The 19919-nt window shown below is 38.8% G+C and overlaps 1 protein-coding gene across 1 annotated transcript in view; it reads left to right on the top strand.

Moving 5' to 3' along the window:
- Positions 1-19919, top strand: part of NEB (nebulin) — a 215414-nt gene that overhangs the window by 34386 nt on the left and 161109 nt on the right. The window contains exons 14-28 of the mRNA XM_026453974.1: positions 5228-5332; positions 5417-5524; positions 5622-5726; positions 6140-6238; positions 7234-7338; positions 8286-8393; positions 8484-8597; positions 10666-10767; positions 10862-10969; positions 11060-11164; positions 12213-12311; positions 14647-14751; positions 15319-15426; positions 15517-15630; positions 18058-18255. Coding sequence (XP_026309759.1) covers positions 5228-5332; positions 5417-5524; positions 5622-5726; positions 6140-6238; positions 7234-7338; positions 8286-8393; positions 8484-8597; positions 10666-10767; positions 10862-10969; positions 11060-11164; positions 12213-12311; positions 14647-14751; positions 15319-15426; positions 15517-15630; positions 18058-18255 — 1683 coding nt within the window. The remainder of the gene's footprint in view (positions 1-5227; positions 5333-5416; positions 5525-5621; positions 5727-6139; positions 6239-7233; positions 7339-8285; positions 8394-8483; positions 8598-10665; positions 10768-10861; positions 10970-11059; positions 11165-12212; positions 12312-14646; positions 14752-15318; positions 15427-15516; positions 15631-18057; positions 18256-19919) is intronic.

Here is a 19919-nt window from a genome sequence, read left to right as displayed (position 1 = left end):
TTCTGCTAGCTTTTGAATGTGTTTGCTCTTGCCTCTCTAGTTCTTTTAATTGTGATGTTAGAGTGTCAATTTTAGATCTTTCCTGCTTTCTCTTGTGGGCACTTAGTGCTATAAATTTCCCTCTACATACTGCTTTAAATGTGTCCCAGAGATTCTGGTATGTTGTATCTTTGTTCTCATTGGATTCAAAGAACATCTTTATTTCTGCTTTCATTTCGTTATGTACCCAGTAGTCATTCAGGAGCAGGTTGTTCAGTTTCCATGTAGTTGAGTGGTTTTGATTGAATTTCTTAGTCCTGAGTTCTAGTTTGATTGCACTGTGGTCAGAGAGACAGTTTGTTATAATTTCTGTTCTTTTACATTTGCTGAGGAGTGCTTTACTTCCAATTATGTGGTCAATTTTGGAATAAGTGTGATGTGGTGCTGAGAAGAATGTATATTCTGTTGATTTGGGGTGGAGAGTTCTATAGATGTCTATTAGGTCCGCTTGGTGCAGAGATGAGTTCAATTCCTGGATATCCTTGTTAACTTTCTGTCTCGTTGATCTGTCTAATGTTGACAGTGGAGTGTTGAAGTCTCCTATTTTTATTGTATGGGAGTCTAAGTCTCTTTGTAAGTCTCTAAGGACTTCTTTATGAATCTGGGTGCTCCTGTATTAGGTGCATATATATTTAGGATAGTTAGCTCTTCCTGTTGGATTGATCCCTTTACCATTATGTAATGGCCTTCTTTGTCTCTTTTGATCTTTGATGGTTTAAAGTCTGTTTTATCAGAGACTAGGATTGCAACCCCTGCTTTTTTTTGTTCTCCATTTGCTTGGTAGATCTTCCTCCATCCTTTTATTTTGAGCCTATGTATGTCTCTGCATGTGAGATGGGTCTCCTGAAGACAGCAGACTGATGGGTCTTGACTCTTTATCCAGTTTGCCAGTCTGTGTCTTTTAATTGGAGCATTTAGTCCATTTACATTTAAGGTTAATATTGTTATGTGTGATCTTGATCCTGCCATTATGATATTAACTGGTTATTTTGCTCATTAGTTGATGCAGTTTCTTCCTAGGCTCGATGGTCTTTACATTTTGGCATGTTTTTGCAGTGGCTGGTACCGGTTGTTCCTTTCCATGTTTAGGGCTTCCTTCAGGGTCTCTTGTAAGGCAGGCCTGGTGATGACAAAATCTCTAAGCATTTGCTTATCTGTAAAGAATTTTATTTCTCCTTCACTTATGAAACTTAGTTTGGCTGGATATGAAATTCTGGGTTTAAAATTCTTTTCTTTAAGAACGTTGAATATTGGCCCCCACTCTCTTCTGGCTTGTAGAGTTTCTGCCGAGAGATCTGCTGTCAGTCTGATGGGCTTCCCTTTGTGGGTAACCCGACCTTTCTCTCTGGCTGCCCTTAAGATTTTTTCCTTCATTTCAACTTTGGTGAATCTGGCAATTATGTGTCTTGGAGTTGCTCTTCTGGAGGAGTATCTTTGTGGCGTTCTCTGTATTTCCTGAATTTGAATGTTGGCCTGGCCTGCTAGGTTGGGGAAGTTCTCCTGGATGATATCCTGTAGAGTGTTTTCCAATTTGGTTCCATTTTCCCCCTCACTTTCAGGCACCCCAATCAGACGTAGATTTGGTCTTTTGACATAATCCCATACTTCTTGCAGGCTTTGTTCATTTCTTTTTCTTCTTTTTTCTTTTGGTTTCTCTTCTCGCTTCATTTCATTCATTTGATCCTCAATCGCTGATACTCTTTCTTCCAGTTGATCGAGTCGGTTACTGAAGCTTGTGCATTTGTCACGTATTTCTCGTGTCATGGTTTTCATCTCTGTCATTTCGTTTATGACCTTCTCTGCATTAATTAGTCTAGCTGTCAATTCTTCCACTTTTTTTTCAAGATTTTTAGTTTCTTTGCGCTGGGTACGTAATTCCTCCTTTAGCTCTGAGAGGTTTGATGGACTGAAGCCTTCTTCTCTCATCTCATCAAAATCATTCTCTGACCAGCTTTGATCCGTTGCTGGCGATGGGCTGTGCTCCTTTGCAGGAGGAGATGCACTCTTATTTTTTGAATTTCCAGCTTTTCTGCCCTGCTTTTTCCCCATCTTTGTGGTTTTATCTGTCACTGGTCTTTGATGATGGTGACGTACTGATGGGGTTTTGATATAGGTGTCCTTCCTGTTTGATAGGTTTCCTTCTGACTGTCAGGACCCTCAGCTATAGGTCTGTTGGAGATTGCTTGAGGTCCACTCCAGACCCTGTTTGCCTGGGTATCAGCAGCAGAGGTTGCAGAAGATAGAATATTGCTGAACAGCGAGTGCACCTGTCTGATTCTTGCTTTGGAAGCTTCCTCTCAGGGGTGTACTCCACCCTGTGAGGTGTGGGGTGTCAGACTGCCCCTAGTGGGGGATGTCTCCCAGTTAGGCTACTCAGGGGTCGGTGACCCACTTGAGCAGGCAGACTGCCCCTTCTCAGATCTCAACCTCCGTGTTGGGAGATCCACTGCTCTCCTCAAAGCTGTCAGACAGAGTCGTTCGCGTTTCACAGGCTTCTACTCCTTTAGCTGAGCCCTGTCCCCAGAGGCGCAGTCTACAGAGACAGGCAGGTTTCCTTGAGCTGCTGTGAGCTCCACCCAGTTCCAGCTTCCCAGCGGCTTTAGTTACCTACTTAAGCCTCAGCGATGGCGGGCGCCCCTCCCCCAGCCTCGCTGCTGCCTTGCGGTTAGATTGCCGCAGACTGCTGTGTTAGCAAGGAGGGAGGCTCCGTGGGCGTGGGACCCTCCCGGCCAGGTGTGGGATACAATCTCCGGTGTGCCGGTGTTACAGCGCAGTATTGGGGTGGGAGTTACCCGATTTTCCAGGTGTTGTGTGTTTCAGTTCCTCTGGCTAGGAAAAGGGACTCCCTTCCCCCTCGCGCTTCCCAGGTGAGGCGATGCCTCGCCCTGCTTCAGCTCTCGCTGGTCGGGCTGCAGCAGCTGACCAGCACCGATTGTCTGGCACTCCCCAGTGAGATGACCCCAGTACCTCAGTTGAAAATGCAGAAATCGCCGGTCTTCTGTGTCGCTCGCGCTGGGAGATGGAGACTGAAGCTGTTCCTATTCGGCCATCTTGCTCCGCCTCTCTAATTGTGCAGTTATTAAGAGCCCGACTAAGCTGTTCAATTTGAAGCATATTAGGCAAATGAGACTGGGCTTGGGATTAAAAGACTAACAGCCTGAGAGAGACAGAAAGAGAGATTGAATATGTGATGATTTGAGTTTATCTCTTATGGTTAGGTTTGCATTAAGCTTTCCTAACATTTGTGGATTTTGTGTAGCTGTCTGTGTGGGTTAGTTATCTTTTCTTTGTCCCTTGAACTAAGCAGCAAAGGAAATTTGTGTGTGTGGGTGGGGGAAATTTGTGTGTGCGGTGAGCGGGTGGGGGAAAGTGGCAAGTGAGAGGGTATAAATAGATCTGTCCAAATAGCTCTGCTGGGAAATCAATGCAAAGCACGTTTGCTTTCTTTTTAAAAAACCATTTTATTTCAGTCATTTTTCGGGTACAGGTGGTTTTTGGTCACATGGAAAAGTTCTTTAGTGTTGATTGCTGAGATTTTGGTGCGCCCATCACCTAAGCAGTGACACCTGAGACTATAACGTAGTCTTTCTCCCTCACTCCCACCCCAACATTCCACTCAAGTTCCCAAAGTCCATTATATCATTCTTCTGCCTTTGTGTCCTCATAGCTTAGCTCCCACTTATAAGTGAGAACAGATGATATTTGGTTTTTCATTCCTGAGTTACTTCATTTAGAACAATGGCCTCCAGCTCCATTCAAGTTGCTTCAAAAGACGTTATTTCATTCTTTTTTATGGCTGAGTAGCATTCCATGCTGTATATATACCACATTTTCTTTATTTGTTGGTTGATGGGCCCTTAGGTTTATAGCAGCACAATTGTGAATTATGCTGCTATAAACATTCTTATGCATGTGCCTTTTTCATATGATTTCTTTTCCTTTGAGTAGACATCCAGTAGTGGGATTGCTGGATTGAATGGTAGCTCTATTTTCAGTTCTTTAAGGAATCTCCATACTGTTTTCCATGGTGGCTGTACTAATTTACGTTCCCACCGTAGTGTAAAAGCAGTTTAAAGCAGTTTTGCTCTCTAAGTGAAAAACATCCTTATTAAACATCTAAAAGACCAAGTTCAAATCTCCGTTGTCGATAAAGACAGGAATATAAAAATATTAAATGTGAATAGCATCATTTACGTTTTGAAAACCCAGAATGAAAAAAGTGACAATAATCTGCTTTATCAGCCACATATTTAAAACTAATCATTGCTTCTTGTTGTTCAAGCTAAAGGTAAATCCTGGCAGAGAAGAAGAGTTAGTAATAACTCATAGTACCAGTTCATATGTATGTGTGTGTGTGTATATATATATAAAATCTTATATTGAAGGCTAATTGTGTAATAAGAGTTTTTTTATAGTTATAGGAGAAAGAGAGATTGTGTATTTCTCACCTTATATAACTTTTTCATGAAGGTTTGTTTTAAAAAATTAAACAACTTGCAATTGCTCAAAACCTCTGTGTTTGCTGTGGTACTATCAGTGAGGAAAGAGCTTGTGAGCTGAGAGACAGAGAGGGCAGCAGTTCAGAAATACACAAGAATCTCTGCTACTGGCGGGGCGTGGTCAGAGGTGGCATATTGGTTTCTTAGTTTTTTGAGTTTGGAATGTACAAAACTTAGGCTTTATAATAATTGCTAATAGTCTTATAACAGTCTTATAATTCATGACACTGTGTGTTCAATTGTCAAGTTTTTTCTTTTTGTTTTGTTTTGAGATGGAGTCTCGCATTGTCACCCGAGCTGGAGTGCAGTGGTGCCATCTCGGCTCACTGCAACCTCTGCCTCCCGGGTTCAAGCGATTCTCCTGCCTCAGCCTCCCAAGTAGCTGGGATTACAGGCGCATGACACCAAGACAAGGTAATTTTTTGTATTTTTAGTAGAAAGAGGGTTTCACTTTGTTGGCTAGGCTTGTCTCAAACTCTTAACCTCGTGATCCCCCTGCCTCAGCCTCCCAAAGTACTGGGATTACAGGCGTGAGTGAGCCACTGTGCCCGGCCTCGATTGTCAGTTTTTAAGACAATTGACAGGCAATATCTTTTCTTCATCTTTTATTTAGTGTTAGAAAATGTAAGTGTTATAATCAGCGTGGGAGTGACAGCAATCTACTTTAACTGATTTTTTTCCTTCGACAGAAACTATACAAGGAAAACTATGAAAAGACAAAGGCAAAGAGCATAAATTACTGCGAGACCCCCAAATTCAAGCTCGATACCGTTCTGCAGAACTTCAGCAGTGATGTGAGCAATCTTACTGTCACTCCTTCTGTTAAAAAAAGAACCCATTTTCACCAATTAATAAATGAAATATGTTTTGTCTTGCAGAAGAAATATAAAGATTCCTACGTAAAAAATATTTTGGGACATTATGTAGGCAGCTTCGAGGATCCCTACCATTCACACTGCATGAGAGTCACAGCTCAAAACAGTGATGTAAGTTCTAAGATGATTGTTTGACTTTCCAAATAACATTTTTCTTAGGGCATGAATACAATGGCTGCATCTTATGCCTGATTTCTTCTCCTTATAGAAAAACTACAAAGCAGAATATGAAGAAGACAGAGGCAAAGGCTTCTTCCCTCAGACCATAACTCAAGAATATGAAGCAATTAAGAAACTAGATCAGTGTAAAGATGTAAGTCTGTAGTCTGAACTTTGAATGTGACTGCCTTCCATAGCATCTAGTGATCAGGAAATGTTTAAAATGTTGACACTTTTTCAAATAAATGTAAGCCAGGCAATTGCAAGAAATGAAATCTGTTTTGTAGTAAACATCCTATTTTCCCCTTGTTGGCATCCCTACATTTTAAAAGGTAATTCTAGCTCATTTTCCCAAAGTAGAGTTATCAGAAACCTGAAGATATAGGAAAGTTTCTCATTCAGATGTAAGAGCACTTCTCAAACTACAGTCTAGCTAGAAAAAAATATATTTTATTAACTACAAGTTGCTTTGCTTTGTGGGGCATGAGGTTCTATTTGCTTGGCCTATGGGCCACCTTGGATCTGATAGGTGATACTGCTAAACCAAATGTCTTTGCTTCCCCACAGCACACCTACAAAGTCCACCCAGATAAGACAAAATTCACCCAAGTTACCGACTCTCCTGTTCTGCTACAAGCCCAAGTCAATTCCAAACAACTGAGTGATGTAAGTTCCTCTAACTACCCAGGACACCCAATTATGAGGGATAACATTTCATAACTCTATACATAAAATCCAATGACTTATCAAGTTTATCCAAAAGGCTGAGTAAGTATTAGCAAGTTTAAACAGTATTTATTTGTATAAACGTGTATTTCTGTATCTTCTTGGGTGGATAACATTTACAGTGAAACGATTCTGTGAAGGAAACAAATGTAGCTGAAAGCTATGGAAAGAATGTGAGTTCTAGAGTCAGACAAAACTGCCTTCAAATGTTAGCTCTGTCATTGATGTCTGAGTGGCCAAAGATTTAACCCCCCTCTGCCCGATATTTCTCTTTTATAATTTGTGGCTGTTTTGAAGAGTCAGTGAGGGAAGAAATGTGCACTGCACATACTCTGGCCAACAGCAAGTATTCAGTACATGAGTTTCTCTCTCCCTAATAAGTTTCTGGAAATTGGAATCTCTGAGACAAATTTTATTATATGAGCTTTAAGTGTGGATTTCCAAAGTTGTGTTGAACTAAATATAAAAGTAACCTCAGTAGATTTATGGCCAGAAATGAAGGCTCCAATTAGAGCATCAAAAGCCCTGATGTCTGTGAGAGGACTCTTAATCAGATGAAAGGAAAGAGGCTCTGGTACGTGAGCACTGACAGTCTCACTGTCAGTGAGACTGACACTGTCAGGTTCTGAGAGACAGGGCGGGGCCCCTCTCAGAACCTACAGGGTCAATTGTGCTACGCAGGGAGGGGAACATGTTTGACAGAGCCACCTCATTCCTTCAGGGTCCTACCATGGTGGCAGATGTGATAATAGCTGTCAAGTGTCTCACACACAGAATCAGTAATGCCAGTGGCCTACCCAAGCTCTAGATGTCTCTTCTGATCTCAACAATGCTGACATTTACTTTACAAAATGTACCACACAATGATTTTTGTATTCTGGAACAATTATTCTGAACTAATTGGTTCTCTCTCTCTCTCTCTCTCTCTGTCATAGTTAAATTACAAAGCAAAACATGAAAGTGAAAAGTTCAAGTGCCATATCCCGCCTGATACTCCTGCTCTTATCCAGCACAAAGTCAATGCCTATAACCTGAGTGATGTGAGTTTCTCATGCCCTGTACCACGTGATTTACTGACAACCTGTGCTTTTATTTTTGAACTGCTTCATTACAATTCAATGAATAGATTAATGTTAAAAATGGGAAGACCTGTTAACATTTGTGTCATGTTCCTATGCCTCTGCCAATATAACTGAATTCACCTTACAAAATGTGTGTAGCAATCTTAAAGTAGTTTCATGCAATTAGATAATCATAATATAGTATTGTAACCAGCCCTCAGAATGCTACCTCTCATGTATGCTTAATTGCAATTTTTAATGGTAGATCTTTTAGCCATATATTCATTTAAATTATACTATAATTCATTTATTCCCTGGGCTTATAATGTCCCTTATTTCACGCAAATGATACTTACTTCAACATGTATGAGAACGTTCGTGAATAAAGATATAGGGGATTGAAAGGGCAGAAGTCCAGATATCCATTTCTGTCCTTCATTCTTCAAACTTAATTTTGTAAAAAAGTTAAATTATCCTTGGGGTTCTCAATTTCTTCAATAATTCTATAAATGAGTACTAAGATTATCTGGCATCAATGAGTGTTGCAATGATTTATGAAATAACCTTTGCAGAGAACTTAGAGGTCAAGTGAAAGTGATGCCTTTTATATCATAAAAAAATAAGTTAACTGTAGAATATTTGTGCTACTCTATAAACCATTCAGTATTAGGAATAAAATATTAGTATAATAACTAGAATTAAATTAATTTGATAAAAATTTCTCATGGGGAGTAGAGAAGCCCAATCTTGGAGAATTAATAGCTCTAGCTTGAGAAGAAATGTTTAAAATATGCATGATTTCCTAGACAATAAAAAGGGCCCATTTATTTTGTATTAAGACAAGGTATTTAGTTACCCATTAGTCTTTAAAGGTCATGACATATGTATCACTTTTGCCAATTCCTTTGCTGAATTTTTCTGTCCAGAATCTTTATAAACAAGACTGGGAGAAGAGCAAAGCCAAGAAGTTTGACATTAAAGTGGACGCCATTCCCCTGTTGGCAGCCAAAGCCAACACCAAGAACACCAGCGATGTGAGTGTGGCCTGGGGACCTGGGGACCTGGACAGGGTGGCCTCAGGGACACCTGGTGAGTGGGATCTGGCACGTGTGATGTCTTTGCAGGTGATGTACAAGAAAGACTATGAAAAAAACAAAGGGAAAATGATTGGAGCCCTCAGCATTAATGACGATCCCAAGATGCTGCACTCCTTGAAGGTGGCCAAAAACCAGAGTGATGTGAGTGTCTTTATAATCCACCCCTATTTTCAGACGTAATCATAAAGTTGCTGTTTAATATAACCTTGGGTGGACATTAGCCTAACTGAAATCTCGGATTCAGGATGACAAATCACATGTGAAAGCTTCACCCAGGTGGTAAAGGAAGATGAACTTCCTTATTCTCGTTGATGCCTTTGATGTCAGTGAATACTTCAAAATTTCCTTAATCTCCTTAATGCCCTCTGTTTTATTAGGAGGAAAAATATTCTGGCAATATCATTGTTTTTATTGTTTTTCCTAGAAATGAGCTTAATATGTGTAAGTATACGTACATGTGCATGTATATATTCACCCAATGCCCTGAACTGATTCAGGTAGTTTGCAAAAATATATATAGAAAAATGAAAAGAAGTAAGGAACTTAGTTGAAGGGCAAAGTGAGAAAAACCACATAAGGCATAAACTCAAAATCAAAGCATTTTATTTTAAGAAATTTATACAGTATTGATCTTAAAGACTTTAACATACTTATTAAAAATAAAATATGACCCACCAATCCCATTACTGGGTATATACCCAAAGGAATATAAATCATTCTATTATAAAGATATTTGAACACATATGTTCATTGCAGCACTATTCACAATAGCAAAGACAAGGAATCAACAATGATAGATTGGATAAAGAAAATGTGATACAGATACACCATGGAATACTATGCAGCAGTGAAATAGAATCAGATCACGCATGTCCTTTGCAGGGACATGGATGGAGCTGGAAGCCATTATCCTCAGCCAAGTAATGCAGGAACAGAAAATCAAATACCTCATGTTCTTACTTATATGCGGGAGTTGAATGTTGAGAACACATGGATACATGGGGGGTACAACACACACTGTTGGAGGCTGGGGGAGGGGAGAGAGCATCAGGAAGAATAGCTAATGGATACTGGGCTTAATTCCTAGGTGATGGGATGATCTGTGCAGCAAACTACCACGGCACACACTTACCTATGTAATAAACTCGCAATCCTGCACATGTACAACTGGGCTTAAAAGTTGGAAATCAAACAAAAAAATAAAAAATAAGATAAAACTCTTCACAGAGGTTGCTTTCCTAATTCCTAGCAAAAAGGAAATACAGACAAATAATCTTTTCATTTATTATTGCTCTAAAGAAAACTGTTAGGTCTTAATGATAAAAGCCAGCTTCCAGAGGTGTTACAAAATGCGTTTTCACCCAGTGCTCAATGGAATACTCTTCCAGGACTGTGCTTAATTATCTAAGGTTCACCTCATACCTTTTACCTCATTTTGCATCGATTCTTAAACTCATTTTTTTCTTTCTCTCTTTCTCTCTTTTCTTTTCCCTTTCCTTTCCTTTCTCCCCTTCTTTCTCTCCTCCTTTCTTTCTCTCCTTCTCTCCTCTCCTTTTCTCCTTCTCGCTCTCTCTCTCTTTCTTTCTTCTTCCTTTCTTTCGAGACAGGCTCTCGCTCTGTTGTCCAGGCTGGGTTGCAGTGTCACGATCTCGGTTCACTACAATCTCTGCCTCCCAGGTTCAAACGATTCTGCTGCCTCAGCTTCCCAAGTAGCTGGGATTACAGGCATGCACCATCAGGCCCGGCTAATTTTTGTGTTTTTAGTAGAGACAGGATTTTACCACATTGGCCAGGCTGGTGTCAAACTCCTGGCCTTGAGTGACCCATCCACCTTGGCCTCCCAAAGTGCTGTGATGACAGGCGTGAGCCCCTGCACCTAGCCAAACTCATTTTTCTTTAAACTTATTCAGATGAATTATTTTAAGATAAAAACTTGCTTAAATAGCAGCATTGGTGTGCTTTAAGTTATTCACTCTGAAAAAATATTAGGACAAGTAACATAAACATCTTTATGATTATTAGCAGATGAGATTATATAAGGCATGAGCCTCTACCACATCTATTCTACTTTTCTGCTTTGTGGAAAATCTATGGTGCAAAAACATACATTTTGCCCCTTCAGTTAAAGCATAGCAGTGATACGAATGGCTTTTACTTTATGAGATATATTTTTCTTTCTTTTTGGTTTAATTTCTTTTTCCTTTAACAGAGATTATACAAGGAAAACTACGAGAAGACAAAGGCAAAGAGTATGAACTACTGCGAGACCCCAAAATATCAACTTGATACACAGCTGAAGAACTTCAGTGAGGTTGGAAAAGCCACGGTTACCTCTCAGGTTGGAGGGCTTTGCTACTGTTCGACAAATGACTGTTAACTTGAATTACATTTGTTTTATTTTTCAGGCTAAATATAAAGACTTATATGTAAAGAATATTTTGGGACATTATGTAGGCAGCTTTGAGGACCCATATCACACACACTGCATGAAAGTTGCAGCTCAAAACAGTGACGTAAGTTTGAAGACAATGGTTCATGCCTCACAGTGACATTGTTTGAGAGCCATAACAATCATGATCTATTTTTGGTTTTTCTCATTACAGAAAAGTTACAAAGCAGAATATGAAGAAGATAAAGGAAAATGCTATTTCCCTCAGACAATAACACAAGAATATGAAGCAATCAAGAAGCTGGACCAGTGTAAAGATGTGAGTTATCTGCCCTGAATTATTGAAATTGGGCTTGGGATTCTTGTGACATCTAGTGGTAAATTTAGCAGGAGTTTAAATGCTAATATCTAGTGATTAGAAGGAGATAATTACACTTAACATTTTGGTTTTGGGGTGGAACCGGGAAACACAACAATTATGATGAGGAAGGCGATTTGTTACAAAATAATTTCAGATTTTATAGATCTTAACTTCCATGAGTTTATATCTACACGAATTTGGGGCAAAAGAAGGACATGCAGGTTTGAGATAGGTGTTCATTATTTAACAAATTCATGTGAGAAGCCGTCCTGGGCCAGGCACTTTCCTTGGTGCTGAGAAAGACAGGGAAAAAGCCAGCAACCTCTTGAGCTCCCACTTAGCGGAGGAGACAATAAACAAAGGAAGGAGCACAGAAATTAGAAAGATGTCAAGCAATGATAAGAAAACTAAAATACGATGATGATACAGAATTAAAATAGGACAATGTGTGAGCGAGTGACCGGATGGGCATCTTAGGTTGGGTGGTCAAGGAAGGTCTAAAACATGCATGACCAGCCAGGCCAAGGTGAGCGGAAGAGCAGCAGGGAAGAACGGCCTAAGGAGAGAACAAGCTCAGTATTTAAGGAATTGAAAGGATGGGGTGGCTGAAACGTACTGGGGAGGAGGGCAGTAGTAAGAGTTGAAATGGTTGGAGATGAAGGAGGGGATGGATTCTGTAGGGATCATAAGCCAACGTGCAATTGAGACTGAATACCAAGTTCACTAAAGAGTCACTAAGGCTTCAGCAGGGGAAGGCTAATCTGGTTGCTGAGCTGCTGTAGGCAGACCAGAGGCAACTTGGGAGGTGGGGATCAAAGGAAAAAGAGAGAGACAGACAGAGAAGTGAGTATGTAAACGCATCAACTAAATTTTCAGGAACAAAATAAACTTCGTTTTTGACCTGGAACCATTTTTTATGTTAGCATATGTATAACCAAGAATATATTAATACATTATAATGTATAAATACATTATAAATTTCATTAAAGAGCATCTTCTTTTCTAGCATACCTACAAAGTTCATCCAGATAAGACCAAATTCACGGCAGTCACTGATACTCCTGTACTGTTGCAAGCCCAACTCAACACGAAACAGCTTAGTGATGTAAGTGCTTTGATTTATGCAAGCGTGGGTGACCCAGAGTGCTTTGCTCATTTAAAATGTAAGCATTTACATGCTTAATCTTCATGGGCTTAGCTACCATCCCAATATTATTATTTTTCAAGATTTGTTTAATAAAACACAAATGAAGCTGCTAGATTGAATTGTAGCCTGAGGAAAGTTGTGTTAGACAATAATAAAAATATTTTTAAATAACTCACTGATTTTTAGTGGGACTATCTTATTCATTAGGATCTGTCACATGCACACTAAAACTCTATGCCAACTTAAATAAACAGTGACAACAGAAGCATCTATTTGTGTAGGACAAGGCAAATATTTCCTATTCTTGAATTTGCTAACAAAGACTTTATAAAAAGAAAGGGCACAGTAACAAGACAGACATCGAACAATGACAAGAAAACTAATATAGAATGATGCCACAGAATTTAAGTGGGATGACATCAAAGAAAGAACTGGATGGGCACTTTGGATTGAGTGGTCAAAGAAAGTCTAAGACAAGCATGGTCCAGTCACGCCAAGATCAGGGGAAAAGCAGCAGTGCTTCTCAGACATCCACATTCATGCAATCGCCTACTGACCCTGTTGAAGTACAGATTCTGATTCAGTAGATCTGGGGGACTCCATATTCCAACTTTCTAATAAGCACCTAGGTGATGCTGATGCTGTGATTGGTAGGCTACTCTTTGAACAGCAAGGTGCTAACATAGCTAAGTCCTGGAGAGTAGTACACCCTTCTCAAGACAGGAAAGTGAAAGATACAGTTTGTCCTACTATAAAATATGTTTTAATGACACAAATTAGCTCATACCCAATTAGTAAAGAGGAGAATGGCATCAGTATAACCCAGAAGTCATTTCAGCTCGTGCCACTTTTCCGAGCATCTTAATATTTTGTGTTCCAATAAAGAACAGCTAAACACTAACATCACTGATCTAGCTGAACTCTGCAAGCTGCAGAGAAATATAGTGCTGTATGCGGTCACAGTCACTATCAGTCACTCTTCTTATTGGCTTAGGTAGGCAATGGACTCTGCCTTGGAATTCCTTCTTGCATAGTTCTCAGTCTTGTGCATTTTTGCCTTTGGCTCCAAAATTAAACAGTCTCATCCATTCTTTACACTCAATTCCTTACACCTAACGTCACATTTTAAAACCTTTAAATAAAGTTCTGTGTTTAATATTTTAAGTAAGAATTCACAACCAGGTGCAGTGGCTCATGCCTGTGATCCCAGCACTTTGGGAGGCCGAGGCAGGCAGATCACTTGAGTCTAGGAGTTTGAAACCAGCCTGGGCAACATGGCAAAACCCCATCTCTACAAAAATATTTTAAAAATTAGCCGGGTATGGTGGCGCATAGCTGTAGTCTCAGCTACTCAGGAGGCTGAGGTGGGGGGATCGCTTGAGCCTTGGAGGTGGAGGTTGCAGTGAGCCGAGATTGTGTCACTGCACTCCAGCCTGGATGATGGAGCCAGACCCTGTCTTAAAAATAATAATAATAACAATTTACATATCTTTTAAACTGTGCTAGCATTTTGTTCACAATTATTATTTTTGTTAGTGCTTTAATGACAGAAGTTCGTGTTCTCCAGACACAGCCTAGCAGTGTAGATCAGAAATGTGTTCCCGTGTATAAAACAGAATCTATGCAATGGCAGCCGGCAGCCCAAAGTATGGTTACACAGCAATCCCCCTTATCCACGGTTTTACTTTCCATAATTCCAGTTACCTGCAGTCAACCATGGCCCGAAAATATGAAGTGAAATTCATATTTTCCAGAAATTCATAAAATTCCAGAAACAATTCATAAGTCTTAAATTGAATGTTGTTCTGAGTAGCATGATGAAATCTCACACCATCCCTCTTTATCCCTTCTTTATCAAGAAGGGTGAAAACATACAGTAAGATATTTTGAATGAGACAAACCACATTCACATAACTTTTATTACAGTATATTATTATAATTTTTCTCTTAGTGATTGTTGTTAATCTCTTATTGTGCCTAATAAATAAATTAAACTTTATCACAGGTATATATGTATAGGAAAGAACATAGTATATATAGGGTTCAGTGCCATCCATGATTTCAGGCAGCTACTGGAGGGTCTTGAAAAGTATCCCCCATGGATAAAGAAGGACTGCGCCACAGTCCCTGAGATAGGGAATGAAAGTTTGAATCCTGTGCGAGACTTTGGCTGAATTGAGTATCTCTTTGAGGCATTTTTCTAAAAAGGGCACTAATGCCTGAGCTGTATACGCTGTCCTAAATAAACTCAAAGAAGTTCCCCTGAACTGTTCAAATATCCTTTGTTTTTCAGCTGAATTACAAAGCAAAACATGAAGGTGAGAAGTTCAAGTGCCATGTACCAGCAGATGCTCCACAGTTTATCCAACACAGAGTCAATGCCTACAATCTGAGTGATGTAAGTACCAAAGCCACAGAAGCCTGTGTTTGGTGTGCATGGAAAGAGAAAATGTTATAAATGTTAAAAGACAAGACTAGGAATTGTGCAGATAAACAACTATTAAGATTGCTACCATGTAAGTGGAGCTTTTAAGGTCAAAATGCTCTTAAGACTCCTCCTTAGCTATCAGATTTCATTTTCTAGGGTCTCTGTTACCACCAGAAGATCTCCAATTCCCCATGTGCTATTCCCTGGAGTTTTACAACATCTTTCCCGTGTAAATGTCACATTTCACCTTCTCCAAGTGCTTGTCATTTTATAGCATCCTTATATAAATCAGGATAGCAGAGTGTTTAGAAAGTTTACAGAACATTAAAAAGAGTAGTTGACACTTATTTAGTGGTAGGGAGAAAGAAACTGGATGATAGATAAATCAATACTTATACTACAATTTGATAAATATAGTATTTATAGGAGAAGTAAGTCTATATATACACAAATTTTCAATATATTTTTATTTTTTTACCGGATTACACTGTGTTTAATGTTGTTCTTATCATTCCTTTGCTGAATTTTTCTGTCCAGAATCTTTATAAGCAAGACTGGGAGAAGAGCAAAGCCAAGAAGTTTGACATTAAAGTGGACGCCATTCCCCTGTTGGCAGCCAAAGCCAACACCAAGAACACCAGCGATGTGAGTGTGGCCTGGGGACCTGGGGACCTGGACAGGGTGGCCTCAGGGACACCTGGTGAGTGGGATCTGGCATGTGTGATGTCTTTGCAGGTGATGTACAAGAAAGACTATGAGAAGAGCAAAGGGAAAATGATTGGGGCGCTCAGCATTAATGATGATCCCAAGATACTGCACTCCTTGAAGACAGCCAAAAACCAGAGTGATGTGAGTGTCTTTGTGAATGTGTCTTGTTTTCAAGATGAACTCCCTGCTACGATGCCCAAGGGTAGTAGTGTGGAAAAGGATTTCATGAGCACAGGCTCTTTCACATTCACAGAAGTACTGCTGTAGAGAACTTTAGAATGATGCCCTGGATCATTGCACCTCTCACATTTGAGGGGAGAAATTGCTGATTTGTACTGATATTCATTTCACTTTGAAAAATGTATGCATTAATATTTAATAGAATATTGATTATATTCTTAAAACCTTTTGGAAAACACTAAATATTTTCATATTTTCTTCTAATTAAAAAATAATTTTTAAAATGATACATTTTCAAACTGTCTTTACTTTGGAAGACATTTGTGAGTCACAAAAGTCTTAATACAGTATCATTTTTCTTCATTGACTTTAGTAAGGAGTTTGGTCTAGATCCAAGAAAAAGACTCCATTGATTATAAACCCCTTTGAGACTCGGATAAAAGACTTGAGTCATCTGTCTAGTAAATGAACATTTCTTTTCATGCCTTTTGCCTGAATTCTGGTGAACTCACAGGTTCTTTAAGGCTTGTCTATGGGCCATGTAACATTTTCCAGTTAAAATTTTTACTACAGAGAGACAAACATCTACTATTGTAAACTGTAGTGTATGTTGTGTATAAAATGTTTAGAGAATGAATCCCTTAAGAGTGCTGAGAATGTTCAGTGTAGCTTGCAGATACTAGTTTTTTATGATGAAAGAGAAGGGTGTTTGTGTCATTTAGTTTTAACCATGCTTTTATATGATGATCTATACATACCTCTTTAATTCATTTTGCATTTATTCTGTCATCACATAGCACTTTAAAACTTCTAATTCTGTAATTTTCTCTAGTAACTTCACAATGGATTATGTCAGTATGTAGTGCTCACTTATATTACTATCTTGTTCACTAGCTGAGTCTCCTCAACTCAAGAAGGATATAACTCCCCATTGATAGCATGTGTATTTTTATCTTTTGTTTTTATTCCTATCACAGAACCCAGCAGTAGGCACATAATAAATGCCCAATAAACGTTTGTTAATTGATAGATGACCAAAACACATAACAAATGAGTCATTCTCATGTAATATCCAGGCAAAATGCTAAGCTGCAGATATAGAATATGCATGGCTTTTTAAAAAGAATCTTTTAAAGCCATTTGGATCTTTGACAACATTTTATATGTACTGGTATGTGTCAGCTGGTGTGAACATGAACAAAACAGTAACAACAATTTCTTTAAAATACTTCCACACTCCTACTGCTGTTGCAGTATTGCTTTATCAGTTTATTTCTAAAGACAAACTGTTGTTTTCAATGTTGTTGCAAACTATCAGAAAGTTTCTGTACTTTATTTTTATAAACCAGGATCTCAATTTTATAGTTAAGTAATAAATGTATTCAGTGAAAGTGACCACCCACAAAATGTGAGAAGGAAGATCAAGTTCCCTTAGAAAGCCAAAAGATCAGATCGTTTGCAAAAGGAATTGTTACAGAAGATTTGTAGTGCGCATCTGTACTTGCCAGCTTAGGTCACTGTCTCTAACACATATGTGACCATGGGGAACTAGGATGAATTTAGAGTTTTCTTAAAGGCAGTGGATCAAAATTTTTCTGTCAAAGTAATTGGTGACTGGATAGAATGAAGCTGGGAATTAGACCCAATTAGCACCTTGTCTAGCCGTTCCAGAAAACCAGACAATGAAGGGAGCCCTTGTGGCCCAGTCAGTACATTTGGTTTATAACGCTGTACGGAAGGGCCAATGTTATTTTAATGGCTCAGTTTCTCAAACTTGTCTCCCATGAAGTCTTTTAACTGCTGCAATCTGAAGTTTCTTTTAAATTGTTGCTCAAATTGAACTTGATATGAAAACAACCTTTGAGATTCTCAGTGGGGCTTATCTCCTGTCAATGATAGGTTAAAAAGCAGTTGACTATCCATTCAAAAATGACTCTATCCAGCCAAGAAACTAAGCCTACAGCCCTGTGTATTAAGTAGTCATTTTATTAAAATCAAAGTGTCATATGGTTTTCATTACAATTAAAAGATGCTTCTTTACTGAAAACTCTTCATAGGTTAAATTACATTAATAATAGGAACACTTGTTAGTGGTCCTTGAGAAACCCTGTTTTAGAATAAAATCCTTCCTGTTCCTGACTGAAGCAGAAGCTGTGGCCCATTTTCTGCTGTGACCCAGACAGTTTCTCATTGATCTGAGGTCTGCCCATGTGTGCTTTTTGGGGGAATTTCAACGGTATATAACATATGAACACGTTTTTGGGCAAAATAACTACTCAGATGTTTGACTCTTTCTCTAACTTGTATTTACTGTTTATGGAAGATCTCTGTCTTTTCTGGAAATCCATGGAGGATTTGTGATAATAAATGATAATTTCCTATTCACAGCGTGAATATCGAAAAGATTATGAAAAGTCAAAAACTATCTACACAGCACCTCTTGATATGCTCCAAGTCACTCAAGCTAAGAAATCTCAGGCAATTGCCAGCGACGTTGATTATAAGCACATCTTACACAGTTACAGCTACCCGCCCGATAGCATCAATGTGGACCTTGCCAAGAAGGCGTATGCACTACAGAGCGATGTGAGTAACCAGGGTTTCTATAGCCCCTCTTTTAAAAAGACGGAAACTGAAATGACTTCAAAGTTGAGTGAGGTTTTTGCACTTCTCAGAGGTATCTGCATTGTCCTATGTATGGAAGCAAACGACCCTTGTGGTTCTATAAGAGCATGCCTTTCAATGTTAGGAAGAACTGATCTGGCATGCACCCCATCACTGTTTCCCTCGGGGAAAGTTATCAACCTTGCTAAGTCTAGAGTCCTCTTCTGTAAAATGGAAATAAATCAAAAACATTGTTTGGAGGATGTAAATGCATGCAAAATACTTAGCATGGTGCCAGGCCCTGGTGAGTTCTCAGTAAACATTCAGGATCTATCATCACTATTATCATAATCATCACATTCATCATTATCAATGATCTTTACATAGATTTCTATCTGAAAAGAAATATATCATTTAACATAAATATTTATAATAATGTTTTTTTCTGCAGATCAGAGCTTCTTTAAGCAAATTAATTTGTCCAAACTCCACAACTGAACACTTCATCCTAACAATTCTATTTTTTAAAATGTGACAAAATACACATAACATAAATTTACCACCTTTGCAGTTTTCAAGTATACAGTTCAGTGGTGTTAAGTGTATTAACATTGCTGTACAACCAACCTCCAGAGCCTTTTCATCTTCCCAAACTGAAATTCTGTATTCATTAAACAGCAATTCCCATTTTCCTTCTTTCCCTAGCTTGTGGCAACCACCTGTCTATGCTCTGTTTCTAAGTTTGACTAACCCTAGATACCTCATATATGTGAAGTCATACAGTATTTATCTCTTTGTGATTGGCTTATTTCACTTAGCAAAATGTCCTCAAGGTTCATCCATGTTGTAGCATGTGTCAGAATTTCCTTCCTTTTTAAGGGTGAATAATATTCTATTGTATGGATATGCCACATTTTATTCGCCCATTCATCTGTTGGTAGGCATTTGGGTTGCTTCCACCTTAAAGCTATTTTGAATAATGCTGCTATGAATATGGGCGTGTGAATATCTCTGAGATCCTGCTTTCAATTCTCTTGGGTATAAACCCAGAAGTTGAATAGTTGGATCACACGGTAGCTCTATTTTTTATTTGTAGAGGAACCACCATACTGTTTTCTGCAGCGGCTGCAAAATTTTACATTCCTACCACTAAGAATTCTATATTATGCATTGTTATTCTACTTGTTATTAGTTTGATTTTGTTATGTTTTTTCAGCCCAAATAGATCATAAGCCTCTGAAGGGCAGGAACTAAATGCTTTCTTGATTTTCCATTCTACTTAAAAGGCCCAGAGTAAAAACAACAGTTTGAATTTTGTATCTAAAATGTAAATTTTTAGTACCACCTATGCTCAGACAACAAGAGTAGCTCATTACTTTAATAGCATCAAGTAACTGTGCCTCAACTAGGACCAATTCCAAATAATAACCACTCTCTTATCAAATTAACGAGTGCAACTATTTTAAAGTGTTTTGTTAGCCAATGTAGAAACACTCCAAAGTTGACCAGTACACATGAAGGGTCATGTGGGCAAACACTTAGTACAAATACTTCTATTTAGTCTTATGTAATTAGGAAATTAGAAAATGAGCAAATAATCCACCTTCAATGTGGCCTTCTATTTTAATTTGACAGAAACATAATAC

This window comes from Piliocolobus tephrosceles, chromosome 11 (genome assembly GCF_002776525.5).
Source record: "Piliocolobus tephrosceles isolate RC106 chromosome 11, ASM277652v3, whole genome shotgun sequence".
Taxonomy (NCBI): domain Eukaryota; kingdom Metazoa; phylum Chordata; class Mammalia; order Primates; family Cercopithecidae; genus Piliocolobus; species Piliocolobus tephrosceles.
Note: the sequence above shows the minus strand (reverse complement) of the source record. Positions and strands in the feature narration are given on the sequence as shown.